We start from the raw sequence: 21,775 nt of genomic DNA on the forward strand, positions 1-21,775 counted from the left end.
CAGGTGTCCGAGCCCTGAGTGTCCTCCTGAGTGTCCTCCATCCCTCAGCTCAGCCAGGCACAGGGTACGAGGTGTAGGTGAGCTTTGCACAGTGGCCTAAGGGGCGGGCCATAAAACCCTGCTTGTTTTTGCCCCATCATTGGGGTGTTATCCAACAAGCAGGCAAGAAAGCAAACAGGCCTTCAGGAAACCTCATAGGCTCTGCTGGAAAACAGACCGGGGTGGCTGATCACAGCAGCTTTATTATCTCTGAAAGTGAAAAATCACCTTATATACTATAGTGACAACGATCTGTGCTCCCTCTCTGCATTCCTCTGGCTCCCACTGCTCTTCATCTCATACCAGCAACCATGTTGCTGCAGGCATGTGGGCGAGCACAGGGCAGAGCCGCTTGCTGCCCCGTGCCCACATACTCTAAATCTTTAGGACACCGTTTGCTTATCCAGGGGCTGACAAGTCGCTCCCTGCAGTGTGCAGCAGCCATGTGAGCTGATTTTAGAAAGACTGATGGTGATGTCTGTCCGCAGTACTCCTGACTTCTCAGGTGCAGGGGCTGAGGCCCTGGTGTCCAGTCATGGCGGATCAGGTCAGGAGGGGCACCGCGGGGCCTTCGCTCAGGTACAGCTCCACAGGCCACGGGCACTTTCAGAGCTGCTAAGGGAAAGACAACACCACAAAAAATGAGCTTGTGGGTACTCAGGACTACGAGATATCAAGGAAAACTTAAAAAAAATCCCTAAAATTAGGCCATTGCACAAATCATAAGATTATAACCTGGCATCATATCTACCAGGATAAAGACTATGAGCTCTCAACCTCTGTGCCACAAAGAGACATTAGGCACATTTAGTTGGGTAGAAATGTCTCCCTCAAGGAAGATATATATTTTATAATAACCCATGATAGGGATTTTATACCCATCTCTAGAATACTCACCACTAGTTTATCTACTCCACTAACTTAAGTAAGATTTTTTTTTTTTTGTAATGGCCTCCCTTTATGAATAACCACAATCATCTCTTTCCTTCCTATCCCCTTTGTGGCACAAGCTTTTTATTAGAAAGTTAATAAACTTTGTGTATGTTCTAAAGATAATATTGAAAACTGCAAAACTGTGTTCTGCATTTTATAATTGGTGTGGAAAAAAGGGGGAGATCTAATCCAATTGGGTCTTCTTTGCTCTCTTTTGCTCTCTCTCCCTTTTTCCCCTTTGATGGTAAGCAGCAAATTTTAATTAGCTTCATTTCCACAATTCAGTCATGCATATGTAATCTTTGTTCACACTTTTATAAAGTAAAATTAAGTGAAAGAAATTGGGTAATAATAGAAAGCTTGTCTGAGCAGAACAAATGTGAATTATCAAACATAAGGAAAGATGACTGGGACTACAAGGCTTGAAGTTGTGCAAGGTTTGAGGTGGTTTTGCTGAAATAGGACTGCATAAATAATGCATAGGAACAGGTGCTGATTATCCTGTTTTGGGCATCTTTTGTTCATTATGTTCTTGGGCTGCTGAGGTACAGTGATAACCAGTGAATGTGAGCAGACTGCTTAATAACAGCTTTCTAATGTTTCTCTTTTATCACAAGCTGAAAGTGTCACATGAGCTTGTCTAGTTAATAAAAATCACTTTGTGAACCCACTGTTCTTAGATTTGGTATTAGAACAGATCACTGTATTGGGTCTCTCTCTTGATTATAGCTGCAAAAGCTGTTCTGCCGTTTTGCATTGTAATTTAAAGGTTTCCTAATCCATATACACACCCTCTAATTAAATGTTTCCAGGGGTTACCTTGGGAGCCTTCAGTGCTATGGTTTGAAACTAAAACTAAAGAGTGCATTAAATTCATTCTCCCTGGGGTGAGACACAGGAGAGGGAAGTACATTTTCATCCCCTGCTACTCCTGATTATTAGAAAGCACGAGCATGATTGGGACTGCTAACTTCACTATTTTTGTTATCTAACATGAGAAGATGGAAATCTAAAGGGAGACAATCAATATGTTTATATCTTGTTCAGCTTATCACTTCTGAAGAGATTCATGAAAAACCAGAACCTCCTGTTGACGTAAATGGGTCCATGGCCACGGAAGCTGCACAACAAACACCGCTGCACCAGACGCTGAGATCTTCACTAAAGGAAATGTAAAGTGGTGAAGCATGTTGGTGTCACCACATAGAGAAGTAAAGTATGAACCCTGGTTAATGTTAAACTCATGAGCAGATACTTTCTCTTCAGCGCCTGTGCACACACTCAGCCTCACCCCACCAACCTAACAGGTCTCGGGGAAACACCTCTTTTTGTCCCTGAGAAGGAGCTCTTATTACAGGAAGTGTTTCAGACTTGGGAGTTTCTTTTTTCTTTTCTCTCTAAACGTGCTTTGCTATCAGTACATAGGGATAACCAAGATTTAGGTTAATGGTTAACAGACCAGTGATAACCACATAGAAACTCTGACTTCCTCCTGCTGTGGTCAGGACAGAAAACTGCCTTCACTCACAGAAGAGGCAAGAGCTGAAAGGAGTGCAGTTCACAGCACAAAGGGCTGGAGTACGGCAGCTTTGCTACAGATTGGTAAGAGCTAAGACTTTCTCTCCCACTCAGATTACTGACTCAGCTGCTGCTGCTTACAAAACCCACAGGTGTGTCTAGTTCAGCCACTTTCATTGTACCTGACTGCTCTGACCTCTGCGTCTTGGTGAAGGGGGCAAAGCGAGAAAGGATCTATTTTCTGTGATTTTGGACATCAGGGAGGCTCTTCTTCCCTCTTCCTCCTCCCAGGGGCTGCTCATGGAAGGACAGACATCCTCTTCAGACTGTTTTCATCTCATTAACCACACTCATATCCCAGAGTTTGAGGTGTCTCATTGGATCAAGATCACTTTGGCCTCTCTCGACATCTGCATCTTTGTAGCAGGCATCTTGGGCAACAGCATCACTATCAAGGCCACCAAGATCCTGCAGAAGAAAGGCTACCTGCAGAAGGAGGTCACGAACCACATGGTGAGCTTGGCCTGCTCAGACCTGCTGGTCATCCTGCTTGGCATGCCCGTGGAGTTCTTCAGCGCCATCTGGAGCCCTTTTGCCACCCCAAATGGCAATGTGGCTTGCAAGCTCTACTGTTTTCTTTTTGAAGCCTGCAGTTATGCCACCGTGCTGCATGTGGCCACCCTTAGCTTTGAGAGGTATGTGGCTATCTGCCACCCCTTCAAGTTCAAGGCACTCTCCGGACCCCGCACAGTGAAGCTGCTCATCGCCTTTGTCTGGGTGACATCTGTCATCGTGGCTCTGCCCCTGCTCTTTGCCATGGGCACAGAATATCCCCTGGAAATCATCGAGGGCTACCAAAGTAGGATGGGCTGCGTGAAGCCGACTCCCAGGCACCTATTACCGCATGTGAAGGACAACATGACCATCTGTACCAGCCTCTCCTCCAAGTGGCCTGTTTTTCAGGCCAGCATCTTCACTGCCTTTGCTGTGTACATCATAGTGCTGGGGTCTGTCACCTTCATGTGCCGCAGCATGATGAAGACCCTGAAGATCCACAAGAAAGGAACTGTGGCGGTGAAGGGTGAACTAGGACACCAGGAGCAGTACCTAAGGAAAAGTGAGAGCTCAGAGGGCAAGAGCTCCAGGAGACAGATCACTCTATTCCTGGGTAAGAGCCCTGTTCTACTCTGCCTCTCCTCCCCTGCCCCCTTCCCACAAAGGTAGGAAAACCAGAGGCCTGCGTCTTGCCTCACCAAGTTCCCCCGAATGGGGGATGTGTGGTTTGAAACTGGTCTGAGATGGAGAGGCATACTTCTGGTTGCAATGACATATTTAAGAAACCTGATTTCTCTGCATGTTTCTGACTATTTTTGTTGTTAGAACAGGTGGGAGGGAAGAGAGAAGAAAAAATCCATTTACTGTCTAATATTTATGTTGCCTGATTATACTGCATGTCTACATGCAGCAATAGTGGTAACAGGATGTTACTGCTTGACCTTTGTGGTAGCAATAGCCACAGCTGCCTGGATATAAAGTAGCTCTACTTGCATGTCTTCCCATTAAATACGTGCATATTTAGTAAGGCACTTAATAAGAGGGCAGACTGTCTTGCAAGATCTAAAGCTTGTCCCGCTCTGAAGGCATGTCCCTGTTAACTCGGGATGCTCCCTGAAGTGCACTGATTTAGCTTTGCCGTGGCTGTGTTGCATCCGAGCATTAAGGAAGCTGGGCTGGGCAGCTGATCTGGTCTTGCAAATTGCTGTTGCCCTTTTTGATTTTTTTCCTGGTTTTATTTGAAGGCCTATAACCTTGGAATTATGTTTGATTCTGATCTCTCTCGCCACATTTGTCAGACAAAAACTAATCAAGCTGTCATTTTACCAACTTGGACTCTTTCCAGGCAGTGATCCATGCAGTCTCCACATTTGTTGATGCTCTTAGAGGTACCCTTAATCATGTCCTGGCTGAATTACAGCTAGTTCTTGTTTTGTTGGGTTGCTTAATACGATACTGGGTATAATAAATGAACCATCTTGTGTAGGAATGAACAGCAGACCTAGGATTCCTGTGTTGATTTTTGATGCTCTGCTTGATATTGCAGAGAGGGAGCTGAAACTCGTGGATCTGCCCACTTCTAGAGCTTTATGTAGATGGTGATGACTTGAGAATCCCTTGCTTCCTCAGCTAGTCCTGCTTCTGCCCTGGTCTGGGGCTGGGAAGGGTGCAGGGCAAAGAGTCCAGGGTGCAACCGGCACCTTTTCTGCTGCAGGCGTGGTGGCAACCTGTCAGACGAGGCCTGTGACTCAGGCGTGGGGACAGGCTGGAGCCGTGAGCTGTGCCTGCCGTCACCCTCCAGATGGGAGACGTGACGCTGCAGGCTGCGCACGGCTCTTCCGCATGCCCAGGGTGCACATCTGAAGAAGAAATCATCTCCTCACACAAGGCATCTATTAGTCAGGGACGAGAGCCCCCGTATCAGGATGATTAAAAGGGCTCTTGATACCTGAGTCCACCAAAAGTACTGACTTTTGGGCTGGAAGCTTAACAGCTGAAGCTAAATGCAGCATGTTGCACAGAGCTGAAAAAGGGATAAGGCTTTGCTCTTTAAGTTAAGTGCTACTGTGGGATCCTTAAATGTCTGTGGATCTCGCTCTCCTTGTAAATTATCACCCACAGCTACATTAAAGTCCAGTTTAAGATCCAAATCCTGTAGCAAGTTCTAGTCAGGTTGAGAGGTGAAGGTAAATTACTGCGGCTTTTCTTCCCCTCCTTGATTATTTTTCTTGCTTGCTGATAGTCTAGTGTGGAATAGTGCAGACCTGTTGCTGCTTGCAGAAGTGTTAAAAAACAAAATAAATGAAAGGACAAGCGGATTGCTTTATCTTACGGGAATTTGCCGCCGGTATCTGACGCTTTCTCTGCTCTCAGCTTTCTGGAGCCGGTAGACACTTCTGTGAATCCCCTGAAATGATTTCCGTGGCATATTTTAAATGGCTCTTAATATGAGTCTTGCTAATTAACTTGGGTTGGGAAATAAATTAATAAACTGAAGAGGAAGAAACGGTGGCTTGCATCCCTAAGAACAATGCAAAGCAATTTAATTTGGAGATTTCATAAGAGTGATGCTTTAGGGCAGTTTTAACCCAGAAGAAATGAACATATAAATTGTTTACAAATTGCTGAATTTAAATATAGTGATTTAGAAGTCCTCTTTGTTTTTCGTTTAACAGATGGGTCAAATTAAAACAAATATTTGCTCATTTACAACATATTTCACTTTTAATGTGAAATGTAAATGACAGCATATAGCAAGATGTCTTCAAACATCTAACAGCAATAAAAACAATTTAGCATTTTCTTCTTCTTCTAGTTGTTAAAAGTGATAAGTTCTCCAAAACGGAGATTAAATTCATAAATCTCTTGACGATGAGGAAAAGCTAAGTGGAAAGAGACACAAGAAGGAACTGGTGCTTTTTTAGTGTCACGTTATTGTGAGGCACTCAAGAAAATTCATGAAAACAAATTGTAAATGCTGAAAGTGAAAAACTGTGTGCTGTGGGAGGCACTGGTGCTTGCAGGGTGAGCCCTGGCCAGGCTGACACCACAGCTGGGGTGGAGGAGGAGGGGGAAGAGGGGCTAAAAGAGGGGAGCACCATGGTGCTGGGCAGGCTGAGCTCACGAGGGGAAGGGCTTTCTTCCAAGGGGGTGGCTGCAAGGGTCCAGTCCTTTGGTTTAAAGCCTAGAGAGGCTGGCTGGGGCTTTGAGGTCCGTGGTGTAGGGATGTCTGCTCCTGTCGCTGCTGCCCTCACCATGCCCATGGTGGAGAGGAGGGGCTGGTGCAGCAGTCATTGTAATTCTGAACCTGGTGATGGAGAGGGAGCACTTCCAGGGGCTGTTCGGCTCGAATTTTGGTGGGTTTGCCCCAGTGGGGGAATACACATTTGTCCCAGTGTTCTGGAGAAAATTAGTTCTGTTTTTATAAACTAGGCTGCGCAGTGCTGCGCTTTCCTGCTTCTTTCCCATTATTACTGTTGGCTTCAAGGATGATATGGTAGTACATGTAAGGCTTTGCTTAATGCTCCTGCTCCTGAAATTGGGCATTTGGGGCTTTGGGTAGCCTGGGGCATGCTTCCTGCAATCTCTGTGCATGTGATTTGTTTGATCATCTTCTGAGTGAGGTGGTAAAACTCCAGTGCCTCCAGTGGGTCGGCCCATCCACACGAGCAGGGCAGATGAGACTGGGTGACACTGTGTGGGTTTTCCATAGCTGTTAAAGCAGCTTTGCTCATGTTGGGACAGCAGATCTTTCTTCTAGGGAAGGGCAACATGGGTCTGGTCGAGTGTGGGCTCTCCTCAACAGTAAGGAAAATATAGCTGAACTTAATTTTTGAGTGGCTCACGGCAGCACTTGATTATAGAAGTTTCTCCACCCCCAGCAGCAGAAACTGAATAGTTACTGTGCTTATGAAAACACTGGGTGGATGGCACTTTGATGAAATGCAAGCTTTTAATAGTATTTAAAGCCTCCTAATTCTCAGCCCACTGTGATGCTCTTGTTTTTCTGCTGGGACTGTGAAGGGCCGGACGGTGATGAGAGAGATACCCAAATGGTCACGGGGTGCTGCTGGGGCCCTCTGGCTGCTCTGGCACCCGAGCTGAGGCACCTGCCACCCCATCAGGGAGCTCTTGACAAAGGGTGGGTTTGGGGACTTCGGCTGGGTCATGGCAAAGAAAGGGAGGGAATATAACAGAAGGGTCCTGCAAAAGGGAGACCCAGCTAGTGCAGTAGTACACTAGTGCTGAAACTATGTCAGTTAAAAATCTTCAGGAATCATTAACTTCGTCGTTAATCTCCAGCAGTCATTAAGGGGAGCGGTGCGGGACAAGGCCCTGTGCAAGCCGCCGGCGGGGCTCACCTCAGCGGCAGCAGGCCCGGGCCAGCCATGTGGGCCTCGGCTACTTCCCTCCTAATCTGGTCACTAATCTAAGACTGCTTTTATGCAAAAGCACCTGCATGGTTTGTCATCAGGCTAGATCTGACTGGCCTGAACTTGTACTCAAAGATGAAGTGAGTTTTGACTGTCCCAGATGGAAAATTTATCACTTCTGAAGCTTCTGTGGTATTTCCCTTGCCAGCTTCAGTTTTGTGCTTCTGCTGAAGGCTTTAATTATTTTGTATAAAGCAGCCTCAGGACTACCACGGTAAATACATTGAGCTTGAAAAGTCCTTTCGTGTTGCTATATGCACTGCTTTTCTTTGTTATGTGCTTACAGCCTGCCCTTTCGGAGCAGCAGATGGGTCTGGCAGCGTGGGGCTGCAAGGCGCTGCAGGTGCTTTGTCGCTTTCCTGCCGGCATCCAGGCACGCTCTTCTGTCTCCTGACCACCACGAGATGTGCAGCCATCCCACCTCTCTCTTCCAGAAGAGGGAAGTATCAGAGCAATCCAGCTGCTATGAAACTGTTGCACAGATCATAACCTGTGGCAGTGCCTCCATTTGAGAAAGGCAGTGTGGTGGCTTTATTTAAATTTTCCTTTTATCTAATGCTTTAGTATGTTTCTCAGGTACGCAGAGTGTCAGCTTGAAGATGGTAGCAGTGTTGGTTTCATGTGTTGTGGTATGGTACAGGTAGCTTCTGGTCTGTTTTATGGAGTAAGAGAAATTAGAGGCTTTGCTGAGACTCTGGTGAGTGCCGTTGAAGGAAAGGCACTCCCTCCCTCTAAATCCAAATAAAATGAGCAAAAGGGAAGGGCTGGAAAAGCAGAGGTGGCGGCTGTTAAAATGATGGTAGGCTATTCTGTAACAACCCCAAATGCCACTATAAACACCATGGACACAACTGAACCTGGCCATAAGCTAAAGACAGATAAAACATTGAGTCAGAAATTAAAAAGATCTCTCAGAACTTGAGCTGGAGCACTGTTTTCTCCCCCTGATATACTACTGCTGGCAGATTAATATTTTGCTCAGAATAAAGGTATTGTGTGTAGAAATAGCCTTTCCAAAGATCACTAAGGAAATGTATTTCGCAAGGCACTTGGCAATTGGATTTTCAGGAGGACAAATTACTTCAAGTACTCTGCAAAAAATACATGGTTGTCATCTAGAGATGACTCAGGCACTGCATAGCTTGACAGTGGTAGGACTTCTGTTACAGGAAAATTAGATGCTTCTTCGTAGGCTGGAAATTGGCTTGGTTTTTTTCCTTACTGAAAAAGGTAAAACTTGGTAGAACAAAAATTGAAAGAATAACCTAATTGATTAGATTCCAGAAGAACTCAGCTCCAGCCCGTGTTCTTTAAACTCAGCTTCATTGACTCCTCTCGGTTCATTTCTTTAATCATTCCACTCAGCTGCCTTTCTTCAGAGACTTTGTTGGAGAGGTGCCTGAAGATAAATATATTGTAGGCTGGATATGATTTTCATCTATGTGTTTTATATGGTGTCTTCATCTATATATTTCCCTGAGCAGGGCTTCGAAGTACTCAAGACAAGCAGGAGACTGCATGCTCTGAAATGAGTAGCAGGGGCTGAGCAGGGGGCATCAAACACCTGGACCCAGAGACCAGGGGCTGACTATTCAGCCGAATGAGACACCCACCCCTGCCACCAGTAAGATTTTTCCTTTAGGTGTTGCTTTCTGGAAAAGAGATCAAAGCAAGGGATTTACTTGGTGGTGTTCAGGAAATTTTGCTTTCCTCTTTTCTGCAAAAGTATTAACCTGGTGTCAACGGCAAAACTAATCAATGCTAGCGAACACTGGTAGCACAAAACCGAAGCTCAGCAATTCAGCAGATGACAATGGAAAGACCGCATGCAGGGATCTCAGCTTCTCGGGGCAATTGTGTACAGCCAGCCTCCTCTGATGAGCTATGGGACTTTTGTTGTTGTTGTTGTTGTTTTTGTTAAAAAACAAAACAACACAAAACAACAACAACAAAACATAGCCACAGTAAAATACACTCAAGGCAAACTTCCAAAGTCCAGCTATCTAGATATTTTCCGTTTTTCCACAATGCAATTTAAAAATGAACATAAGCAAAAACAGCATAATTTTCCTCCCTATTGTAGAGAAAGCAATTTATCTACTGCTGCTTTTAACTGGACTCATGTACTAGGAGATTGTGCTTTTGGCTTAAATAGACGGTCTTCCTTTCCTCCTACTCAGAGGAATGGCAAAATGGTGCAGAGAGAAAAAGAATGTAAGAATAGGGACTAATTGAGGCCAGTACCCCCAGGGTATTTAAGACTTTTGTAGTTTTAATGGAAAAATCAATGTGTGATTACACTTTGCATTAGAGTACTCAAAAATTGCTTGAAAGTGAAGTCTGCAGCTTTAAAAGCAACCTAACCCTGAAAATACTATACTTGGAGAGCCAAATTCACTACCGGTGTAATCCACATCATTCTTCATGTGTGCTGTCCTCGCAGATGCGGTCTCTGTGCACACACAGCTACTGTCTTTGCTTCTGTACACAAGTAGCGGTGAGGACAATGAATGCTTCACTGGTGCTTAGTGAAAATCGCGGCCGTGCTTCTGACTCGCAGCTGGTCCTTGCAAGGAAACGGGTATTTCACCTGTTCTGATGGTGAGCTATAGGTGTTGGCATGTTGCTTCAGCCTAGCTCATCCCGTGGCGCACACAGCATGAGCATCTTTCCGCCTCTTTATACTTTACTTTAGTTCCATCAAAGTGGAGAAAAATAGATGTTGCTCCAGGTATGAAATGAATTGAGGGAGATTGTTCTCAGCTAAAAATCAGCACCCCTACTTTGGGAAACCCTGTCCTATTGATTCTGGTTGACTGCCCTCATTCTTTGGTCAAGAGACTATTTTCTTAAGCATTAATTTTCCACTTTCTGTTTTCTTGCTATCTCTTCTGAGCCAGACACCATCTCAAACACAGATTGCTCTTCAAACTTTCCAGTTTCAGTAAATGAGACTCATTTGTGGCAAGTTCACACATGATTTATTGAAGTCTTCACCTGTGAAAATTAAATGCATTATCTATTCCTCTATTGTTTCATATTCCAATTATACCACATTTCGCAAAATTAAATCTTTTGTTTTCCTAGCTGATGTTAAGACCATTATCTTTAAACAATGATTGCTAGCCCGTGAATTTTAATAGAAGACAACTTTAATATCTGAGCATTTATTAGTAATGTGAAGCTTTCAATACTACATAACTTCTTGATTTCCTAAGGGCAAAACTTGTATTAGAAACAGAACCAGTGAACTGCCAACCAACAGGTTAAAGATTATTTTTGTCTCTTTCATTGTTACAAGTGAGTTCCTAAGCCTATAATTTCACTGGATAGGTAGAACAGTTGAAAAACGAACAAGATGGAATTTCCACGGAAGATAAACAGTTAAGACTTATGGTTGGCACATGTTGTAGCACCTTCTTCACCTTTTTTGAGGGCATTGTAAGCAAGTTTGTACTGCTAGATGTCAGATGTAAGTGAGAAAGCAGTTATCTTCTGAACTCCGTTGCAGATGTATGAGTAATATCAAGGTCAAACCATTATGGATTAAATGAGTTTGCCAAAAGCCTCTTAATTGTATAAATACTAACTTGTAAGGAATGGTGAAACTGAGAAAGAGGTCCAGTATTGTTATGAGCTAACTTTCCCTTGCTTCTCCTTAAGCTGTTTCCATGCCCATGGTTGTTACGTTTAATTGTCTCTTAAAAGCACTTAGCATATTTGTTTCTATGAATTTTTAAAGAAGGTATTCAGGTTGGAAGTACAGTTTATGGGGTTAGAGTTGAGGGTCTCTCTGAAACCAGCTGTCTGCTTGTTAGGGAGACGTACAGAGGGAGAGAGAGTTGTATGAGCACTCAAAAAACACTTGACATCCACCTGCAAACAGGTGCACATACATAATAATTACCAGGAAACTCAATTATACTCATGTGTGTAAAGAACCCCAGACACAGAGGTGTATTAGAGAAGACAAAATTGCTTAGCTATCCATACCAGTCCTCACCCAGCGTAAATGGCTTTCTCTCCTCGTGTTTTATTAGGTAGCATCTGCGCAGGTATTCAGGCAGCCCTTCTGCTCCAATCTCTCGTTGAACCCCGCAAAAGAGCTTCTCAGATATAGCCCTTTTCAGAGGAGAGACTAAATATTTTGTCCCTATTCATATAATATTTCTGCAAGGCTGCTTTGTTTTTACTCTTCCATATAATATTGCCAGGTTGCTTTTTGTTGAGTGCAATGATTGTCTCGTGTAGCTCAAGGACGGGCTCCCTTCGGTTCACTCTTGTTTTGCTGCTATATCTAACAGGGTGCTGCTGAAGGTGATTTTGATTTGAAGGAATGTTAGGAGACTCTCCTGATTGCTCCTTCCTAGAAAAATCCATGGAGTCCAGTATATGTGTACCCTTTAAAGTACAGCAACTACAATTATTCCAGCACTTCTTCCATGAAGTGTAAAATCTGAATTGTGGAATTAACTGTTGTGGAGACCAAATGTAAAAGTGGGCTCCAAAATAGATTGAATATAACCTTGAAGGATAGTGCTGTCAAGAACAAGATACAGTCTCTACTTTGGAAGGTCCTCATGGTGGTGAGTGCCAGAAACTTGGTGTGAATACTACAGGAAAATCCCTCTTGCTTGTTCCTTCTCCCACAGGTGCCAATGTGGGATTATCACAAAGAGAAAGGAGTTGCCAGATGACTGCTAGGTCTGTCCAAGTATGACTGCTCTGAACTTTCTGTATTATGTCAAAATAGGCAATTAATCAGGGGCTGCCTTCAGACAGGAAGAAGAACATATGCTTTTTAAGGTGGTGGAAAAAGGTGTTTGGCTGAACAAGAAAAAATTAAAACGCTCTCTCTAAAACTTTGGTTATTGAAAGGTCATTTTTCCTATACACTCCTAAACCATAAACCTGTAAAGAAAAAAATTTATACATTACTGGGGTGCATTTATTTTTAATCTAGAGGAGTCAAAATGTGTCTCTTTTGATCAGCTCCAGTATTTGCTGAATTTTTTCTTCCTGTGCCTCACATTATGTCTCTGCAGTAAAGAAAACTTTTGGGCTCTCCTGATTTCGAAAAGGAAAATGAACTTAAATTTGTCCCTTAAAGGCATTAAGAATGAAGGTGTTCAAGAACCGAATCTCAAGGGAATGCTTAAGATAGCTGTAGAAGAAAAGCTCTTGAAGCTGCTATAACTGGGCCAACGATCAGAATTAAGCCTTTAAGGTACCGAAAGATTGCAGTACCTCAGCAATAACGTACAGAGAGATTCAAACAGTCTTTGTTGTGGGTGCAGCTTCAACATGGCACATTTCTGACCATTAGATAAGAACTAACGTCGTATGGTGAAGGACAAAGTCAAAAGAGAGTCTGCTGGTCAAGTGGAATTGTTTGCCCTTGCCCTGTCGATAGTGACAGCCTTCTGACTCTGTCACGAGCTCATTCAACAGGTCAGAAACTCAGGTCTGAAATGGCTGGATTGGGTTGTGTCAGAGGTGCTCAAAAGATGGTATCTGAGTAATCTTTTTGTCATGAAAGCCTGAATACTTAAATTCTAGTGGTAATAACAATGATACCAACTCCTGCCTAGATTTGTAAAGGCTTCTGTTGGTATTTGCAGGCCTACACATACCTTTGAAAACTCGGACATTGATTCTAAGGCAGGAACTTTGCTACTGAGGTGTAATGGGTTAAAAGATGTTCTTGTTTAAACTTGAACTTTTGACAAAACGTCAAAACTACCCGCATCGAGGCTGGAGAGTAGGGCTACTAAGGTGACTGGGGAATGTGGAGATGAACCTTAATGGAAGCTAAAATTAGGTTATCTTGTTTAATGTAGCAAAACTAAGAATATGTCTGGCTTTGAGTTGTCTGTAAGAACATTGGGGCAGTGAGTACTGAGGAAAGAGGAAAATCTGGTTTGTACCCTGATCTGAAAATCTTGCAAAACTGACTCAGAACAGCCATCAGTGGAGTTACTCCAGGACAATCAGTCTGATCTCTTGGTGCAACCAGTTAAGCGTAGCAGTCTTGCTGTGCACCTTCAGAAACAGCTCAGGGCTGCCCGGCCTGTTAAGGTTAGACCTTATGTCAAGGAGTTTGCAGTCACCCTTGTCTCAGCTGTGGAGCCAGGGACCTTCCCTCCAGCATGCACGAGTCTTCCCCTCCAGCTTAGAGACTGTCTCAAAGTCATAGTACCCTTGACTAACTTTGAATTTATAGAGCTTTAAATCCATGCTGAGTATGGATTTGCTAATTTGGTCTATAAGGAGAATAACCTGCAATAGAACGGCTGGAAGAGAGAGTTCTGAAACTGCAGTCTGCTCGTCTGGTGAGTACGAGGGACCATCGGAGCTGCCTCTGAGCAAAGCCAGAGCAGATCTCACCTCTCTGTCCCTGTGGAGGTTTGGGACTGTGTACCTCATCTCTCTTTCAATGCTTCTCTTGTGCCCTTTCTTAAAGGACTTTCCCCACCTGGTGTACTTGGAGGCAGCCGTGGGAGTTCACTGTTAAAAGTGAATGTCTGGAGACAGGAACTTTCCATTGTCGTGATTCCCTTCACTTTTCCTGTTCCCACTTATATGCACGTCTGCTGAATTCTAAGAAGCTTTTTGATAGCAACTTGAAATTCAAATGTCCCTTTTCTTTTTGTCTTCTGGTCCAAGCCAACATTTAAATGCATTCCTTTCTATTATAAAGAGCATATTGACAATTTAGGAAACATTGTCCTGCAGTACAAATGCTCTGATATTACAAAATATTACCATGTTCTCTGCATTGATCTAAATGATGGCGTTGGCACAAGAACTAATAGGTCTACAGGGGCCATGAATGAGTACAGACAGAAATGAGAAAATTTCTAATCATGAGAAGGACATGTTCAGGGACAACCTTCCAACTGGAGAGCTGGACCAAACTAGTTCGGTTTCTGGGGCAGAGAACATGCTGATTTCTGCAAGTCTGTGGTTTGGATGCCCATGCCAGGAGTTAAGGGATGTCTGGTCGTGAAGCCCAGGCCTCCGGTGGGTTGGAAGGAGGAGGTTATGTTTGTCACTCCTTGGTGTGGCACTGCGTGACTCAGCATCCTGCTTTAGGAAGGTGCTGGACTTGGAAAGGTGCAGCAAGCAAATGTTCATAAGGTAAACATTTTCTTGGCAAATACCTGCTGGCAAAAGCAGACTTTCAGAAATCTGGCCTGGGACCACACAGCCCGGTGCACACATGGGTTCCTGTTGTAAATGAAGGATCCATTTCTTGTGTGTTGGGGTTTCTGAGTATCAGGACATCACCTTTGCTTTCCTCCCCTGGCTGCCCGCAGGCCCTCTGTACCAGCCTGCCTCAATACCCTCCTCCACCACCAGCGTGCCCATTAGTCCCTGTGTGCCTGATGACTGGCATTCGAAAACCTGCCTCCGAGTGCCTTTCTCCGAGAGAGAATTGCTTTAACCTTATCAAATGGAAGTGAAATTTAAAATGACTTCACGTTTATTTACTGACAGGCAGGAATGTCCTCTAAATTGACTGTCACAGCACGAACGCAGTGCGGCAGGACCGAATCATAACCTCTTGTTGGCCTTCAATCAGTGTTAAATTTGGGGAGTGGGGATATTATTTCGGCCTCCCTGGATGTACGGATAGCATTCTCATTTTGAAGTTTTATACAACGAAGTTATATTTGATATTTGCATAATTCAAATAGATGAAATCCTCAAATAGGCACAGAAGACTTGATTTCATTAACTTGGGATGCAGCCATTCCCATCTCTCATGCATATGGCAAATACCTTTCCTGTAAGTATACTTTAAAGATTCATTTCTTTCTCTAATCAAGTGGTGAAATCCTACCCACGGGAACCAGAATTGATTTCTTTTCCCTTCAGACTGAATGGCACAGACCTTATTTGGGTTAACTTCTGTCGTGAAAGGTAAGGTTAACCCTTCTGTGTGCCGAGAATCAGCCAGTTGAGTTCCCGTTTGCTGCTCCAACACCCTGCAAATGTGCACGGTGCAGTTGTCCTGCAAATGTGCACGGTGCAGTTGTCCTGCAAATGTGCACGGTGCAGTTGTCCTGCAAATGTAGCTGTCAGCTCCGCTAAGCTCAGAGATGCTCTGCCTATTCTCGGCAAGGGCCTATTTTCACTGAAAGCCTGGCCATGTAAGCTGGTTTTTAAATTTCCTCCTGGGCTTCGAATGCTGTAATTGATCACGTTTATTTTGGTTTTAGCCTTTAACGATCAAGGTGAGGAATTGCTCCCAAATCAGTTAAGATGTTAGGAGGAAGGCAGCTTCTCCGTGCCACGTGGATGGTGCCAAGGAATCACAACAGGCTCTTGCAAGCCTTCCTCAAAGCATGATGTTTTCTGGTAGGAAATGGAAATCGGGCAGAAATGCTCCTTTCTTGGAGCTGGCACCTGTGCCTTGCTGTCTGTGGGGGACCTACTGGGGCATGGGAGAGCTCCACTGCATTAATGCAATTTAATAGACATCGGTGGAGAATTAAAGCAATTTCACTTTAGGTATCTGATGTTGCTCCAGGTAGTCTTGAGGAATGGTCCTGCATGCTGTGTAGTCTGAGCCCATGGCTGGGACTCCTATTCGTAGCAGCACTGAGGTGAATTTCCCTTCTCTTTACTACCAAGTTGCCCAAATACATTTGTATGCTGTTTTCTTGTTCACCTTCTTGGTAATGGAGTTCTGCATTTTGTTTTCTATCTTTCAGACACATCACTTTTCACTTCAATTGTCTTATATTAGTTGAAACTGATAACCTGACACTTTGGTTGCTCTGCTTCTCTGAAACATTTCCCAGTGCTTTTACTGAAATCAGGATGCTCTGCTACACTCTTACAGGGAGCTGCTTAAAAAAAAATAGGGGGAGGGGGAGATGAGGAAAAATATATTCTTTCTTGGTAATTTGGGAGGCTTAATTTTCTACTTCTTGTCTTAGAACACAAAGTAGTCACTGGGGAGGGTTTTCTTTCCTGTGTTATTAGTGAATTTATGGTGTGCTTTCTGCCTCTCCTGCCTGCCAGCCTGCCATGTAAAAGACAGCAGTAGAAGGTCAGCTGCATTGAACACCTCAAGAAAAGCCAGGATGCCCTGGGTTTCCCTCCTGTATTAAAGGAAGAATTTATGCTGTAATTGATAGTAATTGGTAAACTCTCCATTAAATGTATACACACTTTGGTATTTGAGCTCTAAAATTCCTGTTGTGGGGATGCAGAGTGGTCAGGAAGCACTGACCCTGCTCTGATGTTTCAGTTCCCACATCAGGTGTCAGCTGCCTTTCACAAACAAGTTTATAAGCTCAGCACTGTTGTTCCTGAGCAGTTTTGATCAGTCTGGCTTTACTGCTTTGTTCAGTGAAACTTTGCACTGCTGGACACACAAGGGCCGTCATGCAGAGATTTTCAGCTCAGCCTAAGGAAGCGGTGCCCTGTTTCTGCTTTTCTGGGGTTCCTGTGGCACCAAAAGTGGGCCTTTTTGACAGCAGGGAATGCTGAAATGGTATAACCATTCTCACCAAAAGATTCATCCTGTCTCAAGGCATGTTCCTCATGCTGGGCAGCTTCCTCACACTTAGGAGGTAGCAGCCCACAGCCCCTCGGTTGGCACCATGTTGCATTTTGCAAGAAAAGCAGCCCAAAATAACACGGCCTGACACAATGTCTTCCCCTTCTTGTATCTGGAATTTCTGGTAGTTTTGTTTGATTTTTGTGGGGCTCTTTTTGGATTGTTGGTTTGTTTGTTGTAATCTTTGAGCAGGCTGAGCTCAAGGGGACCCCAGCTCCCACACGGAGTAGCCACATTTTGGAAAAAGCCTCATTCAGCAGAAGCCCCAGGAGCCTAGACAGGCACATGTTGTGTGTTGGGGTGCACAGGAGATCAATGCACTGAATTCAGGAGGACCTAGAAGCACTTTGGACCTTTGGTATCAAAAATCTTGTTAACAAGCCCCTGAACTCTGACTTTAAAATCATTTCAGATCAGGAATCATTGCCACTTTACACCACAGTTTTCAAATCTTTTATCTTTTGAAGTAACACTGAGAAAGTCAGTGTCCCCAGGGTTCAAATCTTATTTATTTAATTTTCCTATTATTTTAGTACTTCAACAGTTAAGATAATTTTTGCTCAATATGTTTTTGGGGAGAATATTTAGAAGCCTAAAAAAATATATTTAAAGTGAAACATAATCCTTTTGATCCAAGGACTGGTGTTCTGTAGGAGAAATTAAAAAAAAATCTCATGATAACCCCTCTGCTTTCCTAAAATAGAAAACCTGCATAGTTAATGAATATAAATGAATGTACATTCACTTCCTTTTTTTTGAGGTTACTAAAGCTGATTAACATTAGGTACCACAATTTATTTAAAGCAGTTGAGTAATTATTCTGCTTCCTATCCCATGAACACGCAACTTATTTATTACTGAGGTTGTTTTTTTTTCTTTAAGTGTATCCTTGAAATCACATTGGGGACATATCTTTGTCATCATCAGAGTTTTAAAATAAGTATTTTACAGTAAGTAATTTTTGGTACACAAGCAAAGAAGAAAAATCGGGCAATGCATTGAAATTCAATGAACTGTGATGAATTGTCTTACAGGAAAGGACCTGAAAGGCTCAGGAATGAAATAATATATTGACAATTTGGGGTTACACAAGTAGAATTCAATATTCAGCATAATTAAATTAGAAATTGATAGCTTCAGCAAAACAAAACAGTTCTTCATATAAAATCCAAAAGAGGTGAAGCATCTCTGCTTTATTGCTACGCTGTGTGGGTCAAGGTGCTTTGGCTGAGAGCTGTTTTCCAGCAGATCATCGTGAAGCAACTTCTATGTGTTGGCCCTTCCTGTTATCTCAGCCAAATGTCGATTTCTTCTCTGCTTTCTGGGCTGCCATAGGTTCTCCTGTGTTGCTAGTCATGCCAAGCAGGTTAAGTCCCTCTGTCTAGGTCGATCTTTCCTAAAACTGCATGCATCCATCCTTGGGACCAAGAAAGAGAGAGAAGCGAGCAGATGCCAGATGCATTTGGAGGTGGCCAGGAGCTGTGCAGTTGTGCAGATTTTGCAGGTTTTTTCCTTGTTGCCCCTTTTGTTAACTTTTAGAAGTTGGCCGTTGAACAAAAATGCCTTTAACCTGGTTAAAAGTTGCTCTCTAATTTGCCATGCTTGGTAATTTTCTGTAAGAACATATAAAATTGTGCATGAAGGAAAAGAAATACCAAGATTCTTAAATACAATATTACTGTTTTAAACATAATAACAGCACTTCATAGTAACTATCACTTCAGTATGAAAACCGAAAGTATTTGAGGTTTAATGACTAATCACAGACACCTCTAGCCAAAATAAAATCAATGTGAGCACTGTAACAGAACGGAGAGTTTCAGTATTAGGTCTGCGTCCCACAGGAACACATGCACAGCTCTCATTAATATTTGCAGGTTCTGTGCATGCGCCTGTGGAGGAGCATACACCACGCTAAAACAAGCTGGGGAAAAATCAAAAATAATCTGCTCTGGAAGTTTCCCCACCAAAGCACTTGAACCTCCTCTAAGGAGAATTATGGGACAGAGAAAAGTTCTGCAGCTGGTGAACTTTATGGCAAAGTTGCATTTCATCCTCAGATCAGTTGTAAAAAAACAATTTAAAATAAATCTTCCACGTGCTGCAGATGTACAGTCAATTCATGAATAAAACGTAATTCTGCGAGTAACCTATTTATGGCCATAATACAAGTTTAAAAAATCCAGAGCAACTGGATGCTGCTCATTTAAAGTCACCAGCTTATGCTGGAAGCAATGATATCGAGTAACCTATCGTGGCTTAGCAGAGGCAGTACTGATCTATACAAACGCAGGCACTTCAGTGACATATCTTGTAATTCCTCTCTTACATGGTAGTATTTTGGAGCCCGATGTGAGACCAGGGGCCCATTGTATTATGCAGTGTACAGATAAGAAGAAAGCAAGCATCCCTGCCTACGAAAACATACTAAATGAGAAATGTTTATTTACTGAAGAAACGTGGCCCAGCTTCTTCTGAGAAGTACAGATGATGTGCTACAACTGTTTAGCATGTTCAGTTTTTGTTCTGTTTTGCATTTTCTGTGGCTGCAGATGCAAGAACCTGTTTTAAAAACAATTATTTTTCTTTGGAGAGTTCACCATTATCAGGTGCTCTGACATGTATTGCATTTTTCAAGATACTCATCAGTAGATGCAAATAGGCTTTGTTTCCATGAAGAAACCTCCTTAATTTGCAGTGAGGCTCTGAAATGCAGCCTGGTTGTATTTCTCTCATGGCAGTGTTTGAAAACCTCATCTCTCCCTGGGCTGCATTTGAACCCTCTTTGTTTTGCCCTCCTAGAAAACCTGCTTTCAACAATTCCTCTCTCTCCCTCTCATTTGAGCATGGAGATGTTGGGAGGGTTTTTTTTTAATTCATTTTGAGCCAGGTCCAACGCAATGGCTTTATAGTGTCTCTGGTTTGTCCTTGATAGGCAGCTGTATTTCCAAATGGACTGACTACAGCTCTCGTGGGTGTCTCTTTTGTCTGACGGCATCTTGGGGTAACCCTGGGAGAAGCCTGCGGGCTTGTTTGTTCCTAGCCCTGGGCACTCAGACACGTTGGAGCATTAAATGTCTGCGCTTTATGCGTTTAGGATGGCAGGCTTCCCATGATGCGTAGGGGGTAGGCTTATAATTTCTAATAAATTTCCAGTTTGATGTGCAAAAGAATTATATGGAGTGTAGAAAAATTAAGAGAGCAGTGAAACCGTACAGTTTAATTCCGGCGCACATCACTCCGCAGGAACAGCCATTTGTGTGAGTGATGCGGGTGTCACCGTAACGCTCGCTGTGCAACCAAATATTTTGGACTTTTCGGAAGAGCAGCATTTGATGGTAATAGTGCAGGTTTTCCAGGCCAGTAATATCAAGATGTGAAGAAATGAAGCTGAAACCTCTCCTTCCTTTCCCCTTCTTCCCTCCACCACTATGCCTGCTGTAGGTCAATCAGCAATGAACAAACGTGCAGGATCTCTGAAACGGAGAAATGTGTGCAGTTTACTACCAGCACTTGATTTGAGACCACATGTGAGTAATTAACCAGTTTTTTGGAGACTGATCTTCCTTTTGCCCTACCAGCAATCCCTTTCTCCTCAGCTGGCTCAACAGCAGCTTGTGAAGAAATTGCTTTGAAGCCTTCTTTCCTCGAGTCTCTCTCCCGCCTTTAATTTGGTAGTTTATATGTGGAAAATATGATTATATAGGCTGTGATTTGACAGAGGATGTTTTCCCCTTGAATGCCCGTAAGACCAGAAGTGATTGCGAAGTGACTACTGCTTTATGCTTCGAAGACAACTTCCTCTTTGTAGCTTATAAAATCCTATAAGCCAGGAATGTCTTATGTTCATAAAATCTATAGCTCCCTCTTGCATCCTAGCCGTAATAGGTTTTTTACGGCTCTTGTGCTCTTCCTCAAGCGGACAGGACAGTCGCCCAAAAACAAGCACCGAATCTGCATAGCCTGATTGAGGAAGAACTAATAATTGTCTTGTTCTGGAACCTGGCCTAGTAGGGCTTTTTAATTCTCTGGTTGGAGAAGGCAGTGGCAGCTTCATAAAGCCATATTACTTGCTAACTGTTACAGATGAAGATAATCTAAAACACAGGAACTATTAATAACGGAAAGCACTGGGCAGAAGAAGTTTTTCTATATGGGAAATTGCTCATCTGCAGCATACTAAGGATTTTATTCCTTCCATAAGTCAGGATTCTGACTTCACCCAAAAGCTTTTATGACTTTAAGCTTTTTTTTTCCTACTGTCCAGCTGCTTGTTCTTTTATTTTGGGGAACCACTTAAAGCTTTTCTTTTTAAAACACCAGTTCCTGGCCTCAACACCTGATACTTTGCCTACAGCCTGGCCAGGGTTATTTATTATTTAACCTGCTTGCAATTAGGGTTCTCAAAATGAAACTAGTTAACCCCCTCAGAGAGCAAACAGCAATTTCCTTAGTGCTCAGTTGTAGCAGCTTCTCTCCCTCCACTCCATTCCCCAAATCAGAAGTAAATAGGTCTTAATTTCATTCCCCCAGCCTCTGCCTTAAATTGTTCTGCCTCAATGGTGCCATCACTGTGACTTTATTTAACAAGATTTTGTATTTACACCTTTAGAAATAAACATGTTTACTGACAATAGCTTTGCTAAATTTGTAACCCTTGCACTCAGGGGCTTTGCCCTCGGGTCCTCTGTGGTTTTGCTGTGGAAAAATTGGACAAGGACTT

General features: G+C 43.3%; 1 protein-coding gene across 2 annotated transcripts in view; it reads left to right on the forward strand.

The window, feature by feature from the left end:
* GPR39 (G protein-coupled receptor 39) overlaps positions 1-21,775 on the forward strand; it is a gene marked incomplete at its 3' end in the record, with an annotated part of 91,969 nt that overhangs the window by 15,935 nt on the left and 54,259 nt on the right. The window contains exons 2-3 of one of the 2 annotated variants that reach the window (XM_080599397.1): positions 2,020-2,574; positions 2,782-3,658. In XM_080599397.1, coding sequence (XP_080455523.1) covers positions 2,791-3,658 — 868 coding nt within the window. In that variant the 5' untranslated portion in view covers positions 2,020-2,574; positions 2,782-2,790. Of the gene's footprint in view, positions 1-2,019; positions 3,659-21,775 lie in introns of both variants that reach the window. The other variant, XM_080599396.1, reaches the window with a different exon arrangement.

This window comes from Anser brachyrhynchus (assembly GCF_964034855.1).
Source record: "Anser brachyrhynchus genome assembly, chromosome: 7".
Taxonomy (NCBI): Eukaryota; Metazoa; Chordata; class Aves; order Anseriformes; family Anatidae; genus Anser; species Anser brachyrhynchus.